Source organism: Rutilus rutilus, assembly GCF_951802725.1.
Source record: "Rutilus rutilus genome assembly, chromosome: 5".
NCBI lineage: Eukaryota > Metazoa > Chordata > Actinopteri > Cypriniformes > Leuciscidae > Rutilus > Rutilus rutilus.
Window position 1 is genome coordinate 32,632,133 of NC_140213.1, and position 27,998 is coordinate 32,660,130.

At 38.9% G+C, this 27,998-nt stretch overlaps 2 protein-coding genes across 2 annotated transcripts in view; one reads left to right on the forward strand and one right to left on the reverse strand.

Annotated features, from left to right (window-relative positions):
• Positions 1–15,144, reverse strand: part of mapk8ip2 (mitogen-activated protein kinase 8 interacting protein 2) — a 40,611-nt gene extending 25,467 nt beyond the window's left edge. The window contains exon 1 of the mRNA XM_084408536.1: positions 14,742–15,144. Within this exon, the coding sequence (XP_084264662.1) occupies positions 14,742–14,806 (65 nt within the window). The 5' untranslated portion in view covers positions 14,807–15,144. The remainder of the gene's footprint in view (positions 1–14,741) is intronic.
• A 2,437-nt stretch (positions 15,145–17,581) lies between these two features.
• On the forward strand, positions 17,582–27,706 carry LOC311291122 (uncharacterized protein; the record flags this gene model as incomplete). Its single annotated transcript, XM_084409995.1, has 5 exons — positions 17,582–17,593; positions 19,490–19,615; positions 22,769–22,843; positions 24,329–24,394; positions 27,484–27,706. The coding sequence occupies 5 exons, from the start codon at positions 17,582–17,584 to the stop codon at positions 27,598–27,600; spliced, it is 396 nt and encodes a 131-aa protein (XP_084266121.1). The 3' UTR covers positions 27,601–27,706.
• Positions 27,707–27,998: the final 292 nt, after the last annotated feature.

Here is a 27,998-nt window from a genome sequence, read left to right on the forward strand (position 1 = left end):
CCAATGTGTGTGTGTGCAGTGTTGGGGGTAACTCATTACAAGTAACCTGAGTTACGTAATGAGATTACTTTTTCAAGTAACTAGTAAAGTAACGCATTCATTTTAAAATTTACAACAAAATATCAGAATTACTTTTTCAAATAATTAACGCAACTTACTTTCTTTTCTTTCTTTTCTTTACTTTACTAAATTACTTGTCCCCATGTTGAGACAAATCGAAGTGCAGAGCGTTGTGTGTATACATGGTGGTTATTGTATTTCTACTAGACTAAATGTGAGTGTGCATTTACTCATCTCTAAATGAATAAAATCAGTGAAATGCAGAATCAGAATCCTATGCAAACCTACAATAACTAAAATATATTAAATAAGACATACATTTTTATGCATTTAATCTCCTGACGTTCGATTATTCAGTTAAACCATAAGCAAAAATTACTATAGATTTCTTTTGTTTTTATTGTAAAAGTAAGTATGTTAAACTTTTTCTCCTTCATCTTTTTCTTCAGCTATCCAGAATAACAGCAGAGCTGAAATATTTGCTTGACCTGCAGACTGTACATGTGTGAATTTGCATTTCCTGCAGACTGAGGCTTATTATTTCACATTTGGGGTGAAAGGGTCTTCGAATTTACCCAAAAATATAACTTTTTTGTTATAAAAAAACAAGCCCAGCCCAGGTGAAAAAAAAGTAATGCAAAAGTAATGTAACCCATTACTTTTCTAAAAAAGTAACTAATGCAATTATGTGTGCGTGTGTGTGTGTGTGTGTGTGTGTGTGTGTGTGTGTGTGTGTGTGTGTGTGTGTGTGTGTGTGTGTGTGAGTCTGATCTGAAATATGAGCTGCCACGGCTACCTAAGCCTCTTAGGTCACTAGCCTAAGAAATCCACAAGGTCACTCAGACTCTACGGTATATGCACACACACACACACACACACACACACACATTCACATAAACACATACACATAAGCATAACACCAGCTAGGACATGGCTATCACACCTTATTTTCTTTCCTCCACCATCCCCGTTCATTATTTATAAGTGGGTCAGCATGGGTTAGCATGCTGCTAAATAAGGCCAGCCTCTGTTTTGCCACTGCATTGGCTCAGCAAAATGCTATAACCCGGATTCTGGTGTATGCTAGCCGCTAACGCAGGGAAGATTTCATCTTAGCTGAGCTCCACTCGGTTGATAGCAGTGCTGCAATGCAGCTTTTCTCAGTCAGAGCGTCACAATCACACAGATCTGTAATGTATGGAGGATCCAAGACAGAACAAGAAAAAGAGGAGGAGGAGAGAGGCTTGTTTACTGGGTGCACTTGTCTGAAATTTTTTATATTTTTTAAATAGAAATCTGGATTCAGAAGCAATGTTTTAATTGAATAATGCCTAATAATATATATATATATTTTTTTTTTTTACAAATTAATATTGCTACAAAATAACTAATATTGTTGAAAACTCCCAGGCCAGACAGATATGGTTAGAAATGTTTTCATATTTGAATAGATTAATACATGATTTTGATAATGTAATCTATGTAACATGTAAATTGTCATTTAAAAGAGAAGCAGTTCTCTCTAGATTCTTTTGGTATCATATCCCTTGTGTGTAAGGCTATGCTATTCTGTAAAGCAATATCATCTATTCACATCATAAAGAGCTTTATGTGGCCAAACATGAGTTATAATGTCATGAAATAATTCCTGAACGTAGCATTTGCTCAGTTGTGTTGTTTTGGTCTTTTAATGTATTCTGTGAGAATTTCTCTGACTGCTGGCACTCATATCCTTTTACTCACAAGGCTTATTGAATCACATTTGTCAATAATGAGTCATTTTGTTCTAGGTTTCTATTAATGTTCATGCTATTCCTAGCTTTTGTGTCACAGGTCAAAACTACTGAACTCATGACAAACTATGCTGACAAAAATGTTACCAACCATCTTCTAAAACCCATACATCATTTCATTAATAAAGTATACCTCCAAAAAGAATGCTAAAACCATCTGGATTAACCTGTATTTAATATATGAAGTCTTGTCAAACTCTTAATGCCAGAAGTCCTACTATTATGGCACCCAGTCCTCTTTTTTTTTTTACTTTTTGGTTATGGTGTAAAAAAGCAAGCAAAAATGGTAAAATAGTATTCAGGGTTTTGTAGTGTGATGCAGGCTATATGAGTTGCTGTCTAAACCTGCTGAGCTGTGATCATTCAGGGAGTGAAGTGGCTTTTGTAGAAGTGAACACCACCAAGTATTAGGGTCAAATGTACTGGGCTCCAGTCAGCTCTCACACCTATCGCCAAGTGAGTTGTACTTGTTTAGTTACATTTCTGTGGGCTCTCTTTCTGACTATATGATACATATGCAGACATCCCAAGTCTCCCGGAAGTTCCGGGAGTCTCCCGCATATTGATAGCGGCTCCCTGATGCCCGCAAATTAGTTAAAATCTCCCGGAATCTAGAGCGAGCGAGCAAGAGCGCGCATGGGAGACAGAGACCGTGCTCCAAACCGTGTAGTGTGCGCACGGCAGAGAGGGAGAGGGAGCGAGAGACCTTGCGTGTGTGTGCTAGTGTGCGTGTGTGCCTCATGAAGCGCATGTAAGATAGAGAGCATCCTGATTGGCCTGTTTCGGTAAATCAACCAATCAATTGTCAGTGTGGGCGGGCTTTTATCTCTTCTCCCGAACCGAATTAATCAGTTCAGTGTATCTAGAAACAGGAGCGCCATGGCAGAGGGAGAGTGCCCCAAAAAACGAAAGTATAAGACACATTTTACGCCAGACTACACGAAAGTGTACCCCTGTCTTATAAGAGTAAACATAATGACAGTCTTGTATGCTGTATAGTTTGTAACAGTGACTTCAGCACTGCCCATGGCGGGTTAAATGATTGTAAAAGACATTTTGAGGTGAGTTCAACCAGTTTCATTTCATGTGCATATTATTCAGGTCGGCTAGTTGCCAAGGCTACATGAAAACAACAAACTCCTTAGACCTGTTTAAAGGGATACTCCACTTTTTTCGGAAATAAGCTCATTTTACAACTCCCCCAGAGTTAAACAGATGAGTTTTACCGTTTTAGAATCCATTCAGCCGATCTCCGGGTCTGACGGTACCACTTTTAGCATAGCTTAGCACAGATCATTGATTCTGATGAGTCCAGTAGCATTTCTTTCAAAATGACCAAAGAGTTTCAATATTTTTCCTATTTAAAACTTGACTCTTCTGTAGTTAAACCGTGTACTAAGATCGACGGAAAATGAAAAGTTGCGATTTTCTAAGCCTATATGGCTAGGAACTACTCTCATTCCGGCGTAATAATCAAGGAACTGTGTGGCTGTACCATGGGTGCAGCAGGCGTAATGATATGACGCAGCGCCTGAAAATAGTCCCCAGCTCGGTAACTTCTTCCAACGTGACCGGGACTTAGTTTGTCTAACCTATAAGACCTATTTTCAGGCGCTGCGTCATATCATTACGCCTGCTGCACTCATGGAACAGCCGCACAGTTCCTTGATTATTACGCCGGAATGAGAGTAGTTCCTAGCCATATAGGCTTAGAAAATCGCAACTTTTCATTTTCCGTCGATCTTAGTACACGGTTTAACTACAGAAGAGTCAAGTTTTAAATAGGAAAAATATTGAAACTCTTTGGTCATTTTGAAAGAAATGCTACTGGACTCATCAGAATCAATGATCTGTGCTAAGCTATGCTAAAAGTGGTACCGTCAGACCCGGAGTTCGGCTGAATGGATTCTAAAACGGTAAAACTCAACTGTTTAACTCTGGGGGAGTTGTAAAATGAGCATATTTCCGAAAAAAGTGGAGTATCCCTTTAAAGTCCCAATAGAGAGCCTAAGTCCCGCCCCTCTGCTTCCGGCTCATGGGACCTTATTTCGGAAAAAATATGTATGGAAGTCAATGGCGAGAGACAACTTATCTTTTTATTCCGTCTGAACTCTGCCCTGAATTACACATATGATGTTTGTCAATTTAAAAGGTAATTATGAAAGTCAAGAAAGTCGCAGTTTGTCATAAAACAGAAGAGTAACGTTTAGTTTTATGTGAAAATCGCTAAATGAACTACATCTCTCGTCTCCCATTATGTACGTCACAAGATCCGGTGCTCGTATGTGTGTATTCTGGCTCAAAACACTCAGGCATGACGGTGTTACGTTACGATTATAATGTAAGACTATAGAAAAAATGTCAGGCGTTAGCTTCAGTAAAGTTAGCTTCATTCATTGAGAGAAAAGGTATGACGTCCCATGTGCGCCTTCTGGGTTTGTAGTCTTTGTAATTACGTATTTTCACAGTCTTATACCTCAGCAGTTTTACATCAAGCTGCGACTTTCTTGACTTTAAAATGCATCTTTTAAATTGACAAACATCATATGTGTAAATCAGGGCACAATTCAAACGAGATCAAAATATTTGTTGTCTCTCGCCATTGACTACCATTCAATATTTTTCCGAACTAAGGTCCCATGGTGGTCGACCGGAAGGGGAGGGACTTAGGCTCATAAAAGCAGTTTACATAAATAGTACAAGCAGCTTATATAAGTAAAAGTAATCTACATATTTTAACATAATTAACAAGTAATTGCATGGGCCTATAGCTTATAGAAATTATATATTATGCTTTTATCTTTTAGTGACCACAACTCTGTGGTGAACTGTCATGGGGGGGGGGGTATATTAAAATGTTATTCTCTAAAACAAAATTAAATATAAAAAATGTATGTCTATGTCTAATTTAGAGGTACAACATTTTGTCATCTGCACAGTAAAATATTTTGTCATGACATTTTATTTGATTAAAAAAATACATTTCATAAAACTGAATCAACATGACAACATTAAATTATGTCAATCAAGTCAGCAAGATAGACGCAGCCCTAAAAGCTAGCAAATGCACATATTTACTTTTGTGCATGGTTTGTCATAAACAAAAAATTGTATTTAAAAAAAACAACTGTGGAAATCTGTTTGTGACAGTGTCCTGCATGCTGATGCACAGCACAAGGGAAATCAAGTGTAGAATCTCATCATGTGTGCTGACCTGTGGGTCAGATTCCAGATGAACGGACAGGAGACGGGCTGGTGTAATCAGGGATGCCAGGCTATTGTTGACACTGGCACCTCCCAGCAGTAACTGGCAACCCTGACTCTAATAGAGCACAACAGAACCACAACGGAAAGGTAAACTACTACTAACTCTTCCCCACCTCTCAGATAACAAAACGTTTGCTTTTTCTGTGACATCTAGTACACAGCAAACTGCAGCCAAAGGAACTATTTTACATTTTTTTAAATAAATTATGACAGAATAGTATTTCAAGTAGTACGCTACAGTATGTAAAATAAAATAACTAAATAAATATCAATATGATTGAAAGTGGAATTAAAGGGTTTGGTTCACCCAAAAAAAATATATTTTAATGAATTACTTATCCTCAAGTCGTTCCAAACCCGTAAGACTTTCGTTTATCTTCGGAACACAAATTAAGATATTCTTGATGAAATCCAAGAGCTTTCTGAGCCCCCAAAGACTGCAACGTTTCTACCACTTTCAAGGCCCAGAAAGGTAGTAAAGACATTGTTCAAATAGTCCATATGACTACAGTGGCTCAACCTTAAAGGGATAGTTCACTTTGAAATAAAATTTTGGTATGTTTTAGCTTACCTCAAGGGCATCCAAGATGTAGGTGTCTTTTTTTCCGCAGTAGTTTCAATTTGGATATTTTTAGGTCAAACCGTTCTTGTCTGTCAGTCATATAATGCAGGTCGATGGTCACTGTCTCAAAACACAAGCACACGTCCAAATGATCTGACGGCGCGGGCGGGTATAGATATATAAATAGATGTCGCCTTGGCTACTGCAGTTCATTGGAACGAAACCGTAGCCAAGCAACATCTAGTGTATACATCTATACCCGCCCACGGGCGGGTATAGATGTATACACTAGATGTCGCCTTCGCTACTGCAGTTCATTGGAACGAAACCGTAGCCAAGGCGACATCTATGTATATATCTATACCCGCCCGCGCCGTCAGATCATTTGGACGTGTGCTGTTTTCAAGAGATAACAACGATATAAATACTGTTCGTTTTCTCACACAAACCGCTCGTTTCGTGTCTTAGGCCATCAATGTGTACTTATGATGGGGAATTGTTTAATTTGGACGATGGGGAACTGTTTTAATTTGGACTCTGTGCTTGTGTTTTGAGACAGTGACCATCGACCTGCATTATATGACTGACAGACAAGAACGGTTTGACCTAAAAATATCAAAATTGAAACTACTGCGGAAACAAAGACACCTACATCTTGGATGCCCTTGAGGTAAGCTAAAACATATCAAAAATTAATTTCAAAGTGAACTATCCCTTTAATGCAGTGAAGCGACGAAAATACTTTTAGTGCGCAAAAAACAACAACATAAATAACGACTTTATTTAACATTTTCCTTTTTGGGTGAACTATCCCTTTAACTAATTTACTGCAATTGTCAGAGTGTGAAACAAGTATTCAAAAAAATTGCGTTTTAATCTGGATTCATATACAACGTCATATGGTTCAGCATAGCAATCCCCGAGTTTGGAAAAGCTTTAAAAATGTTCAAGATTCTTAATGCTTCCAGAAAAGAAATAATATTTCTCTAACCTCTGTCAACCTGCCATCCTGATCCGAGCGCCATTTACAGGGATTTCAGCGCTGAACATATTTCTACACGAGTCTCTAATGACCTTCCCATGAGATGAAACATGGGAGTGCGGAAATAATCCCACATACACGAGAAAAAAACGTCAAGGATCCAGACAGTGGATTGTGTGCTTTGAGGAAGCGTTTTAATAAGCTTCTGTTTAATCACTGAAATATCAGAGGATTTTAAAAGAACGTCAACCAAAGCATGTGTGTATGTGTGTGTGTTTCGGGTCTAATGCTGGGGACACACTTAACGACTAGCTGAAACATTCTAAGACTGAACTGAACACACTTACAGACTGTTTCCAATGACTGGAGCAGATTTTAAACACCAACTGTGCACACAGACTGAACGCAACTGTCTCTGACTCGGCGTGTTTGGGCATGATCAGTCGTAAGTATCAAATTACATTCATAATCGGCCTTACTGTTGTTAAGTGTGTCTCTGGCTTAATGCCACTTTAATCTGGCAGGCTAAAACCAAATCATACCTTCCACATTTAAATTTGTATGTCTCCAAAAAAAAGGAAAAAAAGAGAGATCTACATCTCCATTTCTGCAGGTCTCTGTCTCTATTCACAGTGCATGCTCAGATCTAAACTGTGGCTTCACTGCAGACAGTACAGGAGCTCCTGGGAGAAGCTGTGCTCTAGATTCAGAACCACTCTGTGATATTAGTTACAGACTCACAGTGATTCATGAATTATGAATGAGTAGAAAATAAAACAGATCTAGCAACAGGGATAGTAATGGGATGCATCTACAAACACATTTAGCTTTGGAAATTAACCTACAGTATCTTTGTTGTAGGTTAATGATGTTCGTTTAAAGTCAGTTTTACCTCATTACAAGTGTTTTATACAAAAATTGTATATAGTAGTCATACTTTTGACACAAATAAGTTTAAAATAATCTATTTATTGGTGCTGAAAAACCGATGAATTGCGATTAATCGTATCTAACATAAAAGATTATATACAGTATGTGTGTGTGTATTGTATATATTATATATATACTGTATATATAACACTCACTAACAGCATAGCAAAGCCATAGCAACCACACAGAACACCCTAATAACTAAAAAAAATATATAATAAGCAAGTACATCATAAATCCATTTTCCAAACCGTGTTTTTTTTGTCTTATCCTGAATCACTAAGGTACACCATGAGTGTTTATATTCAGACTATTTTAGATCGGTCGGGTCGCCACCGCTGCGGAGTAGCCCAGAACTGCATTTCAATGCACAAAAACATTCATAATACTTTAACAACGGCATAAGACACTGAAACCAGCTCAGAGCACATTAGCAACAACATAGCAACGCCCAGGCAACCACCCACAACAACTCAGCATTGTGGCGGCAAGTTTGTATGTTGCATGACTCACATATAGTAATCTTTGCAAAGCATGTGTTCTGTGATGATAAGAAATTTTTTATTGTTAAATCAATTAAGAAGGTGCGAGTGAATAGACAAGGTCATTAACTGTAAATCACGTTGACAAAAAGACAAAAAGATTTCAAATGTTCCATCTCCAGGACCGCAGATGGGATGTTCTTCACATAATTAATCAAAGATGAAACACCTGTTTTCCCAATGAACTAACCTCTCCACAGACAGCCTTAACATTCTAAATGAAGAGATTATTTATGAAGATTCTTCATTGACGTCCATTTAAAAGCGCACGATTGCTCCCCATGATCGGCTGTCTTCCAAAGCCCCACTTTTACTCTAGTCTTCCAGGCAACCAACAGTTGGCCCTTCCAAACCCTTTTATCCTAATTACGAAAGATGGGGCATGTTTCGTGCCCTGGGGATGCACATAAGCTGCCAATCATTGGCTGTTGCCATAGTAGCTGTGCTTTGCAAGGGGTGATGTCACACCATTAACAGAACCCCCACTGAGGCACAAGGCAGGTTAAGTAGGGTGAGGTCATCTCTGCAGCTGTCACCATGACAACACATCCCATCAGAGATGAACTTAATGTGCTGAATCATGCATCTAGGCACTAGCTGATTTGTTTTCAAACAATAGTAACTTCTGGATTGTTGCATGCAATGAAAATGCAATACAATTCAAATACAATAAAGAAAAAGTCTGATTAATGTGGGAAGCTTCTCATGTGAATAAAATAATAATGATAATCAGAAACTACTTTAACAGTGATTCTCAAATTAATTTAGACCACAGATTTTAATATAGAGACTTCCCTTCAAACCGTTATTTTCTCACCTCTAAGACAAAGAGAATGAACTGAGAAATGAGGGACACTAATAAAGCAAAACCTCAGGAAACCCAGCACTTGACTGTATGTGTCTGCATTAATTATGAGGAAAGGAATTAGAGGAAAAGACAGAACAGTAAATGAGGAGAGAGAAGTGTGCAGGGAGAGAGAAGTGTGCAAGATGTAAAGGTTAGATGGGTCATGAGAGATTTTGTAAAAGACTGGATACATTTGTTGGGAAAAGGACAAAAGATAAAACTGCTGAGACATATGTCTATGTTTGGGTGTATATTTACATTTAGAACATGGATCTATAGAATACTTGATTCTGATTGCATTTTTCTATCAAATATTGTAATATACATGAACATAAGCATATACATATACAGTGTTTCTCCAATCTAACATGAATTCAACTTGTTTACTTAACGTCAGTGTATCTGGCCATGCAGTACAACACAGCAGAGTGTCAATTTAAATCCAAATCATACACCATTCAAAGATTTGTTACGCTTCACACAGTTCACAAACTATTTCTAAGGGCATCATGTGACAACAGACCAGAAATCTCTACCAACACACTTCTCTTCTCCTCCTGTAATGAAATTACGTCTCGTGACTCACAGCACTAGCTGAAATTTAGTTAAGGCGAACCTTTCACCACAATTAATATTCTGATTAGACATGCTGATTACACCACAGGCAGGTCACATAATATTCAAAATAATGTGAGAAAGTCATGTGACCATACCTCTTATTAGCATTCTAATCCTGTTTCAAATTCTTTTCTATTCATCAAAGAATCGTGATTTTTTTGATGCAGTACTAAGTGCTGCACTTATAACAGTGACATCATTACTGCCTTTTGTTTTTACCTACTAGATCAGACTTCTCACAACCAACAGTTATATTCTAACTGAAACCAAGCAGATGTTGACAGCAAAACACAGAACATTCATTTCCAAAAGCTGCTACGACGTGCACGCACACAAACATTTTCATAGTATTTCTGTATTCCAAAGGGAGCAGCTGTAGACTTACATAAACAGCTTAAGGAGAGGTTGGTTTTATTGGTGTATACTTCACAGCATTAGTATATTTGTGTTATGTGTGTCTCTTTATGTCCCTATATGCAGTGTCTATCTGAGAAAGCTTAAACCTACCCATCACAGAAAACGTATCACATTTTTAGATTTTCAAAAAACATAATTCTGTATTATTTACGCTATACAGCTGTATATAAGCTGTTATATAAACTGTTTTCCTCAGGGGGACCAAAAAAGGTCACCACAAGGACAAAGATTTCAGATATTGCCATCTTTGTGGCATAACGTAAGGTTTACCTGAAATACACAAACACACAGAGACACAGACAAATAGTATAAGTACACAGAGCTACACGTTCCCTGAGAAATGGGAAATCCTTTCACCTGTGTACTTATGTTCCACATTTTTTCTTTTTTAGTCTATTGTTTAGTCTAATCTGTAAATACTTTGATTCTGTAAATTCTGTTAAAAAAGGTTAGATAATTTTAGATTTTGTTTGGTAATTTAAAAAATATATACATATGCTGCATGTGGTAACATCTAAATTAACTGGTTTTATTCAAGTGAAATACATTTAATATTACTAAAAATCCACTGGACTACATTAGGTTACACCAACAACAAAAGTCATTTTAAGGACAAGATCAAGCAAAAAATCTGCACATGTCCACTGTTGCGTACACTGTGGTATTAAGTAAATGCATGACACAGAAAATCCAACTGAGATACTTTAATAATCAAGGAGAATACACACAACACTTGCACAAATACCAAATAACATAAGACGAGAACTGACAAGGAACTGAACAGAACAGGTAGTATATTTAATCATAGTTAACAAGGGAACTAAATGAACAACAGGTGAATATAATCAGTAAACTAAGGGAACCAACAGCGAAGACTAAACTGAAAGGGTAAACATGAAACCAAGGCTACGTTTACACGTGGCCGGTTATTTTCATAAACGGACATTTCACCCTCTCCGTTTTCAGAAAAGTGTTCATTTACACAAACCCGTGTATATGCCGTCAAGAGCATGCCAAACCTGTAGGTGGCAGTGTAACGAGAAGCTCAAGCCCATGTTAGCCAATCAGATTCTCAAAAATATAGGTCGCACCTTTGACGCAGTGCAAGTTCTGTCGCATACTGTTACGTCGACTGCCTAAAACTCAGTTTTTCTCAGTTTACATGCAAACGTGCAAACAGAGTTTTCCAAAATCTCCACTCTGGCCAGAGTTTTTAGAAAGAATCGGTTTCAGAGGCGAATTCTCCGTTTGCGTGTAAACGAGGGGCACAACCGAAGGGAAATGTCTCCGTTTTTCAAAATAACCATGTACGTGTAAACGGGGCCCAAGACACATGAACAAAACCCGGACATAACTCCCCCCTCCCACAAGGCGTGTAGTCAAGTAATGTCCAACTGTGGAGGGAGGGGGCCTTGGAGGAGGGGCTGGCGAAGAACAGGACACAGAAGCTGGCAGAGAGGAACACCATGGCGGAGTCGAAGGAGGGAGGATCCAGGGTGGAGCCTTGATGGGTCTCATGGATGGGACCTGGTGATCGATTAACTGAGGCAGAGCTGGTGACCTAGGAGACCCCCGCGAAGCCATGAAAACGATGGCCCATGGAAAGTCCACAGCAGAGTCAGAGGGAAATAGGAACCCGGTGGAGCTGAAGGGTGGAGGGCTGAGCCACAGCCAGAGGCCCAGAACTCTGCTGTGGAACCAGGATGACGAGTGACCAAGGTGGAGTCGGAGAGAAGAGGGAGCCCTGTGGAGCCCGAGCGATGTCCAGGGCAAAACTGAGGGAGCGCAGAGCCAAGGTGGAGCCGATGGGCCTGCGCTGAAACCAGGGGATCCGTCTCGCAGAGCTTGGCTGGTGGAGAGGAGACCCGAGGCGGAGCTGGAGAGTTGGTGAGAGACTGTGGTGGAGGTGGAGCCAAGGAGCTGCACACCAACAGCGAAGCAGGTAAGTCCTGGGGTCTGAATGAAGGCATTGCAGGAGACAACGGGGTGGATCTGAACAGCCACAAGTGTGTTCAAGTGTGTATATTTACTCATTGTTAACAAAGGAACTAAATGAACAACAGGTGAATATAATCAGTAACTACATTTACATTTACATTTACATTTAGCTGACGCTTTTATCCAAGGCGACTTACAATTGCTATATATGTCAGAGGTCGCACGCCTCTGGAGCAACTAGGGGTTAAGTGTCTTGCTCAGGGACACATTGGTGTCTCACAGTGGATTCAAACCCGGGTCTCTCACACCAAAGGCATGTGTCTTATCCATTGCGCCACACCACCCCTATGTGGTCCCTTATAACTAAGGGAGCTAACTATGGCACAATAAAGACTGAAAGGGTAGACATGAAACCAAGACACATGAACAAAAACACAACTAAGGATATAACCCTGACACCCACTTTCTACAGTATGTTGTCATTTAAATACTTTTCGCACTATTTTTTGTATGCATCTATAGTCCTACTTCAAATGCTTTAGCTATACAAAGCATTTGTGACGCCAATCATGCACATTAAACCTGACACTGATAACCGAGGAACAGAGGCAGAAAGTGTGCAATGTAAACCTTTTTTTTTTTATCATGCTAGTAAATCTACTTCAATCTTAGAAGAGAGGGACTGTGTTTTTCCTCTTCATTAAAATATCATCCTGATGCATTAGAGAACGCAAACTGCAGCCCTTTATCTCTCCTCAAATGACAGGTTTATGGGAGGACAAGGAGAGGATTCAAATCCATTGTAAAGTAAACGATGAGAGAATAAGGGTAAAAGTAGACTAAGAAAAGAACAGCTGGAAAATAAGCAAAGAGGTACATCAGTTTGAACTGACAACAAAACCATCATGTTCAAAACCTCACTTCCCTGGCCTCAAGAGGCGCATTAGCGACATACGCTAGAGGCTGAGATCTTTGCCGTCCTTATTAGTGTGCCTGCCTCCCCTGCCAGAAACATCTGTTTCGGAGCAGTGCGATTAGAACCGCAGGGGTTACATTGGTGCCGTGACCCGGATGGGAGTGAGGCCTTAGGGGGTTGAGAGTAACTGAGGCCGGCTAGTAAAGAGCTGTGCAGGTAAATCTCACTGCCCTGGCCTCAAGAGGCACACTAGCGGCTAACGCTAGGGTCTGCGGTCTTCTCTTTAGCGTCCTTGTTAGCGCACCCGTAAATGCTGATTCGAATTCCGCTCGGAGCAGTGCGAGTAGAACCGGAGGGCTTACATTTACAGCTCATGCAGTTGATATCACCTGCCCTTTTCCAGCACATGACCCTTTTGATTTATTCTGCTGGATGCTGAAGGACAATTTGAATGTTTTTTTCTGCTCACATATGATGCTGTGCAGGAGGTAAATTTAGTTTAGTATGAAGGTGGAAGGATTACTCTCTATGTCTGTCTTTGTGTGTTTGTTGTGACTAAATATTCCCTGTGAGCAAAAATCACCTTTATTTCAGGAATAAAATGTGATACATATTACATACCCTTACACTAATACACTAGATGACAGAGTGACAAGAAGTAACTCAATTAAATATTTACATTTAGCAGTTTAATCAAAAGATAACCACATATTTTGTTAAAAAAAAAAATTTCAAGTAATAATCCAACAAGCCAGCAAAAGTGAATTAAAATTATTTTAATAGTTTAAAATTATTATATGTTTTAATGCACCAACAGTAGCTGAAAGCAATTTGCGTGTTAAACATATTTGATAAAATAACCTAAAATGCACTTAATGCAGTAACATCTAAATTAACTTATTTTGTTCAAGTGAAACACATTATTTAATAAAACTGAATTGACCTGACTATTGTGTTACACCAATGAAAGTCATTTTAAGTGTCAGGTCAGGTAGAAATGGCTCCTTATAGAAGCAACTGCAATTTTTATATTGAAATAGAACTGAGAATATATTGTTTTCAGAATGTGAAGTGGCTCCATTTATCCATTTAAATGACTAATACTTGGTACATTGTACTAGGGACATTCACATGTCAAGAATTATACTAGCCAAGTTAATGCAATATGCACTGCACATCAAACTTTTAATGAACATCTACCCTCTTACCCAATAAAAAAAAAAAAAAGTGTATTTAAAAACAATCCATTATATGCTGCTCATGGATGGTAATAAATTATTGCATAAAGTGACAGAAGAAACTTACATTACACATAAATGCCCATACTAGACAATAATTATCAAAGCATAATACCAATAACAATGTGCAATTACAAGCAGCTCCACAACATGTACTGTTCATTAGTATTACTCACCACTATATAATTACACAATTGTGGGAACACTGTAATGTGTCATCAAACATTAAAATGCAGTATTGAGCATCACAACAGGGCGTGGGCCTTTCCAGTATGCCAACTATCTCAGAGAGGATGCGTCAGGCAATGACATGCCAGGGGGGGGGGAGAAAAAAAATCAATTGTCTGTCCTTTGCTCAATATCATGCACATGAGTGCATTATTTTACATACACGCATACGTGCAAAAATATTAAATAAATAATTTTTTTTTAAAACAACAACAACAAGGGCGTTAGTGTTAATCCTCATTAACAGCACAAGGATGCTGAGCATCACTACTTGCGGATGCTGATGCTGAATTCTGGATGTGTTAGAGGACATTACAGATACATAAACAGAGCTTATATAAATAAAAATGCCAGAATAAGAGGAAACCCCGCGCATACTTGAGAGAAATACTGCGCGTCTTACCTGCATCCCGGAGGAGAGAGGGAGTGGAAGGTGGAGAGAGAAAACATCTCTGCCCTGTCCGCCATCTTCTTAGTGACTCAAAAACAGAGACTGCAGATGCAGATGTCCGCAGCCCATCCACAGACACTGGAGATGCGGATATTAAATATGATCTCGCTTTATTCTCTCTCCTTTTCGGCCACACTGACTGCTAACGCCCGCTGGGAATCAAACCATCAAAGCGGTCCAATCGGTGATCCAAAGAAATGAGAGTCAGATATAAAGAACGCACATAGGTGGCTATGTATTGATATCGATTATCTTCTGTTTCAGTCACACACCTGCTGATAAACCAGTGCGCTGTTTGGCGTGATCTGCGCGCATCTGATGATGCTGATGCTGATGAGGGAGGGAGGCGCGTGCATGCGATCCCATAGAAATAGAACGAATGGATAGAATGCCAATGAACACGAAACGGGACCTATAAGTGGGTGTGGCTTAGAGTTCCAGAAGCTGTCTCTGATTGGTCAGGCTAATGGGTTATTAACTTTAAGATAGAGACTAAATTGCAGAAGTTACGTTTCATGTGTTTAGAGCAACAATTAAACAAACAGTTAGTTAAAATAATTCAAAAAGCCTATATAAAATAAAAACATATCAAAGAATAGTAATTACAAATAATTATAAACTTAATATGAAAATCACAAAAATATTTCTTTCTTTCATTTATTTATGTATTTATTTATTTATTATTGGCTAATACAAAGGTTTTGGGATAAATTCCTTTTTACAAAATTAACAAAGGCAATCCTGATATCACGTGGTATCAGTTACTTTTCTTTCAAGATACATGGTCGAGATGGACTAATCATATTCGTTTGCGATTAAGAAATACTGATTTCTTTGTAATTATTTAATAAAGCTTGCTAGGTGCACGTGCATTTGTATGTCAGAAATTAGGCTAATTATTAAAATGGATATATTTAAACGATTAAGCTTTTTAGTGTACAAATGTCTCAAGACAAAATGTCGTGAGATTAAAATGCGGCTCAGTGTAGGATTTGTTTTCTGAGCCGCCGAGCGCCATCTAGAGGATTAAGGGTTTTAAAACAGTTCGCAGTTAACTGCTCTATAATTGGCCTCCGTATCCCGTTCGAGAGCTACGTTTGCAGCACGATGTTTCGTGTGGGCAAATAGGCTACTGTAGCTTGACAATGTTATGGTTTTATGGGCATACAGGCCTATTCTACTAATTCAGTATCCATTAAGTAGGCTAATGGATATATAGAATAGGCCCTATTCAAAGTAAGCTACGGTATGATAGGCAGGCATATCGTCATTTCAGATCACCAATGTTGTAAATGTAGTTGTAAATTAAATAATATTTAAGCGGAAAAAAAAGCAAGAGTATGCACAGATTGTACAATTGTGCAAAGACATCTCCGGGACACCTCCGACATTTTGGGCAGTAGGCTGCAGGTTAACCTCCTCAGTCCCTGTGTCCACATACGTGGACACCACATTTTTGGCTGTGTGCAGCTTAATACTTAATTCTGTGTAACTGGAACTGGTTTTTCACAAACATGGACACTTATACTGCCATCTGGTGGTGTCAGGAGAAAAAAAAATGTAACATAAATAATTTCAAGATGGCGGAGAACAGAGGCGAAATGTCACGCAGCCACATCAGACCAAAACGCCCACAAGGTAAAAAATGTAATAACATTTCATCGTTGATTCTTGTTAAGTTATGCATAATAGTGTTGTATGATTAAAATGGCATGCACATTTGACAAACTTTTGTAACAGGAAAGATTTACTAGGCTGCTAAACTTGATGTCCACATATGTGGACATTGGGACTTAACTTCGATGAAACTGTATAAGAATTTTAGCAAAAAAAATGACAATTTGTAGTTGCACAACTTGCGAGCTTCGTGGCGCGCGTGCACACACACACACACACACACACACACACACACACACACACACTCTCTCTCTCTCTTGATCACTCGCGATCGCACACACAGACACTCTCTCTTGCCCATTCACGATCGCGTGCGCGAACATACACACACTCTCTTGATCACTCGCGATCGCACACACAAACACTCTCTCTTGCCCATTCACGATCGCGTGCGCGCGCACACACACACACACACACACACACACACACACACACACACACACACACACACACACACACACACTCTCTCTTGATCACTCGCGATCGCACACACAGACACTCTCTCTTGCCCATTCACGGTCGCGTGCGCGCACACACACACACATACACACACACACTCTCTTGATCACTCGCGATCGCACACACAGACACTCTCTCTTGCTCATTCACGATCGCGTGCGCGCGCACACACACACACACACACACATTCTTGCTCACTGCGATCGAGCGTGCACACACACACAAATAAAAATAACATTCCTAGTTTGGAGAAGTTGAAGTTTTGGAGTGTTACAAAAAAGAAAGCAAATTTTCAAAAAAAAATTTTTTTGGATATGTTTTTTATTTGGATATAAATTTTGTTTTTCCATATCAATGTTCAGAAGTGGTGATCAGTTGACAGCTCCGCCCCTCTCTTCACCGAGTGTCCAAGATATACAGCCAGAGGCCAGATGAAACGTCCACAAAGTCACAAAGTCGATCATCGACCTCCGGCCTAGGGTGTCCTGGTGCCACGTGCACTGATGGACACCCTTATGCTTGAACATGGTGTTCCTTATGGACAAACTGTGACTAGCCCGCTCGGGTTCAGATCAGGGGGGCCATTCCTCCCAATCACGCCCCTCCAGGTGTCACTGTCGCTGCCCACGTGGGCGTTGAAGTCCCCAAGTAGAACGATGGAGTCCCCAGTCAGAGCGCTATCCAGCACCCCTCCAGGGTCCAGGGATCAGGTCGTCGAAGCCCCCGCCTTCGACTGCCGCCCGATCCTCTAAGCACCGGCCCCTTACAGTCCCACCTACGGGTGGTGAGCCCACGGGAGGGCAGCCCCACGTCGCTTCTTCGGGCTGAGCCCGGCCGGACACCATGGGGGAGGCCTGGCCACCAGGCGCTCTCATACGAGCCCCACCCCGGGCCTGGCTCCAGGGTGGGGCCCCGGATAAATTTTCCAACTCACCTGGGCTGAGCTGTGGGTCATGACCGAAAAGACAAGATCCCGGATACAAGTGGCCGAAATGAGCTTTCTCTGCAGGGTGGCTGGGCGATCCCATAGAGATAGGGTGAGAAGCTCGGTCACTCCGGAGGAGCTCAGAGTAGAGCCGCTGCTCCTCCACATCGAGAGGGGCCAGCTGAGGTGGCTCGGGCATCTTTTCCGGATGCCTCCTGGACGCCTTCCTGGGGAGGTGTTCCGGGCACGTCCCACCGGGAGGAGACCCTGGGGAAGACCTAGGACACGCTGGAGAGACTATGTCTCCCGGCTGGCCTGGGAACGCCTCGGTGTCCCCCTGGAAGAGCCGGACGAAGTGTCTAGAGAGAGGGAAGTCTGGGCATCTCTGCTTAGACTGCTGCCCCCGTGACCCGGCCCCAGATAAGCGGAAGATGTATGTATGTATGTTCAGAAGTTATACAAGAGTAACAACGAAAAATGTTCAGGCACAGGCTGTAAATAAAAGAGATTTGCACTTTGTTACACAATGGTGTATTGATTTTTTTCTGTGAATTCAGACCCAGTGTCCACATATGTGGACATCATTTTTTTCAAAAAGTGCTTCATGTTCAAAGATAAATTCTGGTTATTATATATATTGGTCCCCTCCTAACCCCAAAAAGCTAGAAGAAATCTAAAATGCACGCCAAACCAAAGCTCGGGTCTGAGGAGGTTAATTATCAAGCACATCATATTTGCTCATATCGATAAACAGGTGTCTAAAAATGTAAAGCATAGATAGATCATTAACTTGGATCATTAACCCTCGTTCTGCCGCAGAGGAGCTGTTCAGTGATTGGTGCTGAAAAGTAAGAGTGGCCACAGTGTGGTGCCCGTGGGTAATGCAGGGAACATGTTGTGCTGTAATGAAGTCTCTTTTAGGTCGTGGGGTTTCCTAGAGCCTATAGACGAAATATTTGCTGACAACGTGATTTTAAGGTCTCTCTCTCTCTCTCATTGAACAACATTCAACCACTTCCTCAAAGGCTAATATAAAAGAAACTGATGTTAAATTTAAAATGAAAAGACGACCGCATCGAAAACTCTGTCAGTGATTTTTATTACGGCCGCAGCCAGAAAATGTCTGCTTCCTGTTTTATCCACTGTTGCCATGGTGAATCACAGTATCGGAGCTCCATTTATGATGGCTTTTTACTAGTCGTCACGAGCTCAGCTCAGAGTTAACATACTCAGAATCGACTTACCTAACTCAGATCAGCTGTGCTGGAACTGAAAACTAGAGTTTCACTTCACAGGGTGAGTCAACTTCAGCTGAACAGAGTTCAGGGTTAGGCTCAGAGTTTGTTAAACCTCCTTTCTGGAATACCTCCCAGGACCTGTTTATGAAGTTTACTTGAGTTGTTATTCTGTAGAAATTACATAAATGAAAAAGTAAGTATAAAGCATTCCATTAAACAAACAGAGTGTGAAACTAACATAAGATATAAGCCTATGTAAAGAAAATAGTTTAAACATGTGGCTTATTTGCAGTCTAAGTGTAAAGTGCTAAGTGACAGTAATGTCTAGAGTCTAGACATCATTAGCATGATTTGTATCCTTGAGCGGCTGAACTCATTCTTGTATTATTTGTGTTTTATAGTCAACAGATGGTCCAGACCTCACTGACACTCCGATGGCTCTCCTGACAGTCGTCACGGATGACACTATTGATGCGGCCCTCTTCAGCCCTGAGAGCATCTGTATTGTCGTGGAGGATGAAATACTTGTGAGTTGTCCCACAAATCTGACTGACTCATTTCTCCTGCTCTTTGGGTACGTCTATGCACTAGACCTACAGTACCCAAAGAATCTCGAGCCTACATTCACATTTATCCAAAAGGTTGTGATGTGTCTTGAGGACAACAAACCACTGAAAGAGCGTCTACTGACGCTGAAGAATGATTTGGTCAATGAGTGAATCACTCAGAATGGATTATTTGTTGAGCTGAGTATTGAGGAAGTTTTTGTTTTGTTTTTGTCATCATTTGCCTCTTCTACCTCATATTTAAGATGTGACACTGTTTGCCTCTTCTACCTCAGATTTAATACATTGATTGTTAATAGATAAATATCACAACATTGACGTATTGCCCAGGCCAAGTTTTTGTACTGAATAACTTTCAGTTCAATTCATGCACTATACATGTTTAATGTTCTGTTGCCTAATGCCTACCTTGATGTTGCCAGTTGAAGTATGGCACAGTAGAAACCAGTACTTTATTTGAATGTTTTATTTTTTAAAAGTGAGTTGCAGCCTTAAAGGTACAGTACACTCAAAAAATGAATTTTTGCCTCTTGTTCAATTTAATGAATTAAAATAAGCTAAAGTAACACGATTGTTTAATATTTTGTTAACTTAATTTAATTGTGTTCAATCAACCTAATATATTTAAAACTGAAGTTTACTTAATTAATTTGTGTGAAAACTACATGAATCATTTTTGTTGACAACTAACTGGGCAGTGAATCTGTAGTTCCCAGCATGCTTTGCAAGGGACTGCATTAGGAGGGTACATTAAGGGATTAAAGTGTTATTTTATCTGTTTTTTTTTTTTTTTGTAAATGGAAAGATGTTGTTAGTTAATGTTAGTGTTTAATATTCAGTTATGTTAGAAACTTAGAGGACTTTCTGTAATGTTTTAGAATTTTGTGGTTACCATTATGCAGAAGAGTGGCGACTGTGTTTAGTTTAGGGCTGTGGGAATTCAGTATACACTGTGAATTTAACCTCTTTCGCAGACCTGCATAAGTAATATTCAAATATTACTCTGTAAAAAGTGGTTTTAATTATATTGAACACTAGTAGCTTCTATCATTGGAAATAACTGTAAAGTCAAATTAGCTAAAACTATAATAATGTTGGCGATTTTAGGCATGGCAAAAATTAAATGTAGTCAACCTGACAAAACTTGATTCTAGCAGGAATGACTAAATTAATTTAAGTTAATACAACAAGATTACAATAAATCATTTCAAACAAATTAGATTTTCGTGGAAAAGTTTTCCTTAATTCAATCAAGTTCGTTCAACAGCTTATTTTTTTGAGTGTATGTGCCAAAACAGTGTTTTCCACATTCTAATAGTTGTCGTTGCTGTTGAGGGTGGATTATACTTAGAATCTTATTGAATTTTATAATGAATCCTTTGTGAGTTTTTATCATAATGTTTACTGAATAATGTGAGATGAAGACCCAAAATACTGAATCTACCCTCTGTAGCAATGACCACTATCAGAATATGGAACTATTAACACTTAATAAACACATTTTGTTTTTATGGAGTCATTTCCTTTTCCTTTTGTTTTAATTTATGACAAGCACTTTGTTTTGACTGAGCTCCTTCTGATTCGTGCCTTTTAAAAAGCACATTGTGTTGAATAAAAAATGTATCATACAAATAAATAGTTAAAAAATCATACATTGTGATTTCTGGATTTTTTTTTTAGATTATGTCTCTCACAGTGGACATGCACCTACGATGACAATTTCAGATCCCTCCATGATTTCTAAGTGGGAGAACTTGCAAAATAGCAGGGTGTTCAAATACTTATTTTCCTCACTGTATTTTCTACCGGGTGTCCAAAATATGTAGTTTTGTGTTTTATATTGTGTAGTTCTCCGGCTAACTCGCGTTAATGTTACATTAGTCATTCGGCTAACATATTTTATACATTAATGATTCGTCTCTCATCCACCCTCAATTAACTGAAATAACTAGATGACAAACTTTAAAGACTAATCTAAGCAGTAAATGTAGCCAGCCACAGAGATATGAACTTAAATGTAATCTCAAAAAGTTACACTTCTGGCCATAATTGAGATCAGTCTTTTTTTTCTATAAAAACAAATAACTTACTCTGTGTTCTTGCCTGGTGGGTACTTGAGGGTCTCGGTTCAGAGATTGTGTCCTCTAATGGATTATACAGAAAACTTTACATTTCCTAGTGTTAGGCTGTTATTCATTGGCAGTGTTTGTGTTTCCTGCATGTGCTAGCGAATGTTCTGTTTCCTTGAATGTTAGGTGAATGACAGAGCCGGACAGTAACGGAGTACATGTAATTGAGTACAGTACTTGAGTACAATTTTGAGGGATCTGTACTTTACTCGAGTATCATTTTTGGGGAGTACTCATGACTTTACTCAAGTACATTTGAGAGGCAAATATTGTACTCTTTACTCCGCTACATTTCTATCCATAACCCTGAGTACCCGTTACTACTTCTAAAAAAAAAAAAAGAAATAAAAAAGGAAAAAGAAAAATCTCAGAAACCCTCAATTTGTTGTTTACCTCTCAAACGTGATTGGATTGTGCAGGCGCCACTGATTGGGACAGCCTATCAGCAATCACCTTCAGCTTTCCGCCAAAGTCAACTCCATGGTCAGATTTAGATAAGAGAAACCATGGACGAAACAATGGATGAAGACGCAGCAGGTCCATCCCGGGAATGTGCCAACCCGTGGCCCCACCTCGCCAGACTATTTCAATTTTAAATAGGTAAAAATTCTCCTCAAGATAGTAATTAGTCTTCCCGCGATAATCACGATAAAGCCTTTGATGTATTTCTGTTTGAGACCCATTCGCAGCTCATGTGCAGCGTGAAAACAACTGATCAACTCTTCCGTCGAGTTTTTTTATAGCATTAAAAATAACATGAATGATCATAAGGAGTGTTGTTTTAACCCCAGAAAGACGTCAGTACACTCTGTTTTTCAAGTTCAAATCCGTCAACGTTAATCTACTAACTCTTCTGACTGCTTTGTCGGACAAAAATGGTGGATTATGATTGGTCAGATCGCCTGTCAATCAAACTCCCTGTGAAGAGTCAATTGTAAACAATATTCTTTGTTTTATTAATGCTTTTTTTTACCTTGAATGTTAGGTGAGTGATCACTCCAAGCATCTTGGGGCTCATCTGCCTGGGACAAGCTCACTGGAGCTGAGAAAGGTGAAGTTGGTAAGTTGCATTTGCTAACATGACAGTGCATGAAACTGGTACACATGGCTCTTAAGTAGGCCTAATACCTCAATAATGACTGAAATTGACTAAAAAAAAATATATAAATATATATATATATATATATATATATATATATTTACTCTGCATTCTTCCCTGATGTGTAGATGGTCTTGGGTGTTGATTGGGTCTCAGGACAGAGAATGTGTCTAATCTAATTAATTAGATTAATTAATAATCTAATTAATTATACAAATGTGACCCCTAGGGGGTGCTCCGACTTCGACACAATTTGAATATCTAAACTAGAAAACCCAAACAGCGCTCCCCTTTAAACTATTTAGGCAGGTTGTATCCAATGAAGGCACAGAAATGGGACTGATGTAATCAAATATAATTTTATTAAACACTAGACAATATTATACTGATTGGCAATCAGAGCAGACAAATGTTCCCCGCAGGTAAAGGTGAACAATTCTACAATAAAATCACAGTGAATAAAAGTCTCATAATAAATGAGTAAAGGTGAACAATACCAAGACTACAGTGAATAAAGTCAAATAAATAGACACTGTTCACATACACACACTCCAACACTGCAAGAGTAACTTCAAACCAAATCGGCCGTGCATACACACACTAACACAGCATTTCACACTTCACACTAGTGAACATTGCAAAATAGACACTGTCCCCAAAGGAGATATTGCACAATGCCCATAGGCCGAATATTGGAGTATAATGAATGCCAAACAGGAAAAAAACAGAAAAAAAAAACATTTAGATTAACAAGCTACCACTAGCAGGACTCCATCCTAGGCCCACCTAGGTCCAGGTCATCACAGAACGGTGGTAGCAGATCCCCAAGACACACACACAAACACACACACATCCAAAGAAATAAAAAGTAGAACAGAATGATTAAACCCAGGAAAAACAGTGGCTAGTGACAGACGAAGGCAATCCTCATTTTTCTTTGGACACCAGCCTAGATGAATAAGAGCTATATGCCCCGTTACAATAAAGTTAAACGGTGTGAATGACTAATAGCTGTGCACTCTATATAGTGTTGCTTGTTGCTGCAAACCCATGTAGAATCACTACTCGCTATTATGTGAGCAAGTTTCTGTAGACTCGTAACTGCTGGTACCATTTACTGGTCACCATAACACGCAGACGCCAAACCGAAGTTCTCCCGTTTACCCAGCCGATACACCAAGAGGCTCACTCTTCAACTCACACCGCATAGTTTTTCTGTTCATGTCTCACGACACATTTAAAGGGACGCGTCACTTACGCCACCTGATCCAAATAATCAGTGCCAGTGAGCAGGCCTTAAAGGTACACTTCCCATCTCAACCACCCTACCAGCTACACAGAAAAAAAATGTTGTATTACTTTGTGTTAGGCTGTGACTCGTTTGCAATGAATGTGTTTTTGATTTCCTACATATACCAATTGATGCTCTTTTACCTTGAATGGCAGGTGGGTGTTCATGCCAAGGCTCGTCTGCCTAGGAGAAGCTCACTGGTACATCTGGAGCTGAGAAAGGTGAAGTTGGTAAATTTTGTATGTTATTAAAATATTTACATGACAAAAATAACAGTTTTAAAAATGTAAACTCACAATTGCTGAAGGATTTTTCTGCTCTAGTTGGTGTGAGCAGGGGTCTTACAACAGGACCTGAAGAAAAAAAAATAGCACTCAGCAGTTACACACACCTACGTCTAGCAACCATTTAACTGGTTTCATTGTATTTTTACTAATACAAGATGAGTGTATTATACCCCTAGTGTAGACTACCCCTAAGATGATCTCAAGCCCCCCTTGTGGTGATCTGAATGATGATTATCTGAATGATGATTATCTGAATGATGATTATGTGACTGAGCGTTCGTGCAGGGTTCGCCTAAACACTTTATGAATAAGATAACAATAAACGAGAACTGTCTGAACTGTTCTTGACTTTAGGCTATTAAACGTCTCACACACATGTGAGAGGAAAACCCGAAGACCGTGACACCCCAAGTACGCAATGCATGACCTTATTGCCTATCTACGGCAAGCCCCGAGGGGAAAATGCATTGCACACACACATAGAACGAGCGCCAGCACATCCAGAATTAATGCATCATAACACAATCAAACATAAGTTCTGTTACAATTATTATTATGAGGCTACTTTTATTATCAAATCAATATTACAATTAATTAGCCCCGCAATAATTTCATAGCGCATCACTGCAGCGATGAAGATGTTATATTAGTCCTCATTTAAAAAACAACGTGTTTCACACGAAATAATTCTCATTTTTTTTCACCATGAGCCACAAGAGAAAAATTAAGAAAATAAATTAAGGTTAGACCTATATACGTTATCAGAACATGTTGAGTATTCAGCTCTCATCGGTCAGTTTTTACTTTCATTTTCTATAGTGAATAATTGAATGGGATTTGATTACTTCTTCACCGACATAACTCTCGCTCAAAGTGCTCGCCTTCATCGTTTAAAAAGCAAATATTTCAAATGTTGCGACGTGACGGTTTTCTTTTTCAACAATTGCACAGAGTGATGGACAACAATCACATTTCGCGCACGTCTTATCTCTCTCACTAAAACTAAACTAAACTAGCAAACCCACTTTAAAAACTAATTAAAACTAAACTGAATTTGAAAACAAAAAGTCAAAACGAAATAAAAATAAAAACTAATGAAAAATGCAAAACTATAATAACCCTGGTTTGCAAGCGGGGCTTTGGGTGCAGGCAGAACTTTTTCTCTATTAATAATTTTCTTTTTTTAGTGGGGGGTATCATAAGGCTCATCATCTGTGTATATTTTTTTTCTAAGGGCAAAATCATGGTATTAGATTATTTTACCAAGCAGGATTAGATTAGAAATTATAACACTGCCCTGTTTGTCAACTAAAAGAAAAAATTGACCCCCCAAAAAAATAATTACAATGTAATTTCTAGGGATGCACCGATACCATTTTTTCAGAATCGATCCGATACCAAAAATTCTGAGTATCGACCGATACCGATCCGATAACGATCCGATACCAGCCCAGTTTTTTTTTTTTATCAAGTAGAATTTCTATAACTCTGGTTTAAACTTATAATCACTATTTTGTGTGTTAAACACAATCTACTTAATACAGACAACTTCATTATAAAGAAAAACAACAACAACAACAAAATATATGATCATAATCTGACATAAATGCTATTATAAACTAGATTAGTGGATAATTCAGTAGTCAAATTTAGTCACGAGTGCACAATAATTGTATAAAATCTGAACATTTTGTGAAAAAAAAAACGTTTAATTGGGGAACAAATTAGAGACAATAAGTGTAACACTAAATCTGGTAAAACTTTACACATTGCTCTTTGTATTGTTGTAAAATACATTCATGAAAAACAAGATATCAAAAATATCAATTATTTTATATATAGCCTACTATAAAATTTAGACATTTTTTAAATGTATAGAACAGCTGTTTAATGAGGTAGCAACATAAGACAGATAGGACCGAACAAGAACGGCTATTACTCTTTTATTGCGTCACTGTATTATAATATGAAAGGCTCCAGTGCGGCACAAAACGCTTATGCACATCCCGAGCGCAGAATGATGCGCTTGAAGCAACATCAGTCAAAGCGCGGCGAGTCCGCATTGAAAAGTTTAAAGCACAAAGAAAATACATATTGATGCGTAGTCTATTATACAGTATCTATCTATGCAATAGTCTATTCAGCATTTCCTTTTAACAGTTTTAAATTTCAGTTACTGTGCGCGTGAAGAACAAATAGTGCTCTGACTTTACTCCAGTGCTGTGATCTAACAGACACCCGGGAGAAAGTAACATTATTAAGGTAACGTTACAGCAATAAAGTCCAGCAAGATAAAGTTGTTTTATGCGAAACCATAGACCTTTATCTACAGATCAAGAATAATAATAGTAACATTGAATCATCTTGGAGAGAGTTTCATCGTGTTAACTGTCGTAACCGAACGCGGCGCGCTGTTTGAAAGCTGAATGAAGAATGATTGACAGCCGCAGCTGAGGGAAACATTTACGTGAGCTTGAATTTAACAACTTAAATATTCATTTCTATCTCACATTATACTATATAATGGCTTCAGAACACTTTTCTTTAATATTGTGCACGAAAACTTATTGTGCTTTATAATGTTTGTGTGCCTTTTGTGGGGATTAACAATAACACTGAATAGTATATGCACAATATCGGATTTGGATCGGCCTTGTCTGATCAATACCCGATCCAGCAAATACTGATACTGAGTATCCGATCGGTGCTTCTCTATTAATTTCCTTCCCCAAACGTTGCTCCAAGCCATTACATTATTACATTTAAGTGTATCTATTCTTAAAGTAAAATATGCTTTGACAACTTACTTGTGAATTTTTTCCAGGCATCTCCGTTTCTGAGATGTCAGAAGTGTAGCATGCCTTTGTCCATTTTTTTGCAATGTTGTCAAAAGATGCTGAAAGAAACGAAGTACGTGGATTTAATTCATGCAAGCATTAAGCCATGGGATGTCATGCATTTTACCATCTTTTTGATAATGTTCATTTACAGTGTAGTTTAACCTGCTTACCTGATTCGTGCAGAATTCTGACCTGATGTTTGGTCCACCCTTTGTCTGGCTGTGGTGCCTCCATCATCCTAACACTCTTCAGCAACCGGTCCAAGTCTCTAAATGGAGGCCACCAGGAGTGGCCATCTGAGTACCAGGACTTTGCTATAGTTCCAGTTGACCCTTGTCCCACAAACTCCACTCTCAGGTACATGTTTTTTTTTGTTTTTTTTTACTGCAACAACCATCATTCAACATGATGTTGAAAGACACTTCTTAAATTTCAGGTGTTCATTTGCATGAACATTTTCAAGTAAAATTTTTCATGATTCAAATGTACAAAATATCTGTGACAAAACAAAAGCACATATGTGTAAAAATAAATAAATAAATAAAATAATTATTGTGTGTGTAAAAGAGGCACTGAAACAAAACAACGGTCATAAGGAACTAAGAAAGCTTTCCCCTAGATGAACTAGATGAATACCAAGTCCCGAAGATGGAAGGGGATAGTCAAAAAAAAGTTCATGATTGTTGAAGATTTCAGTA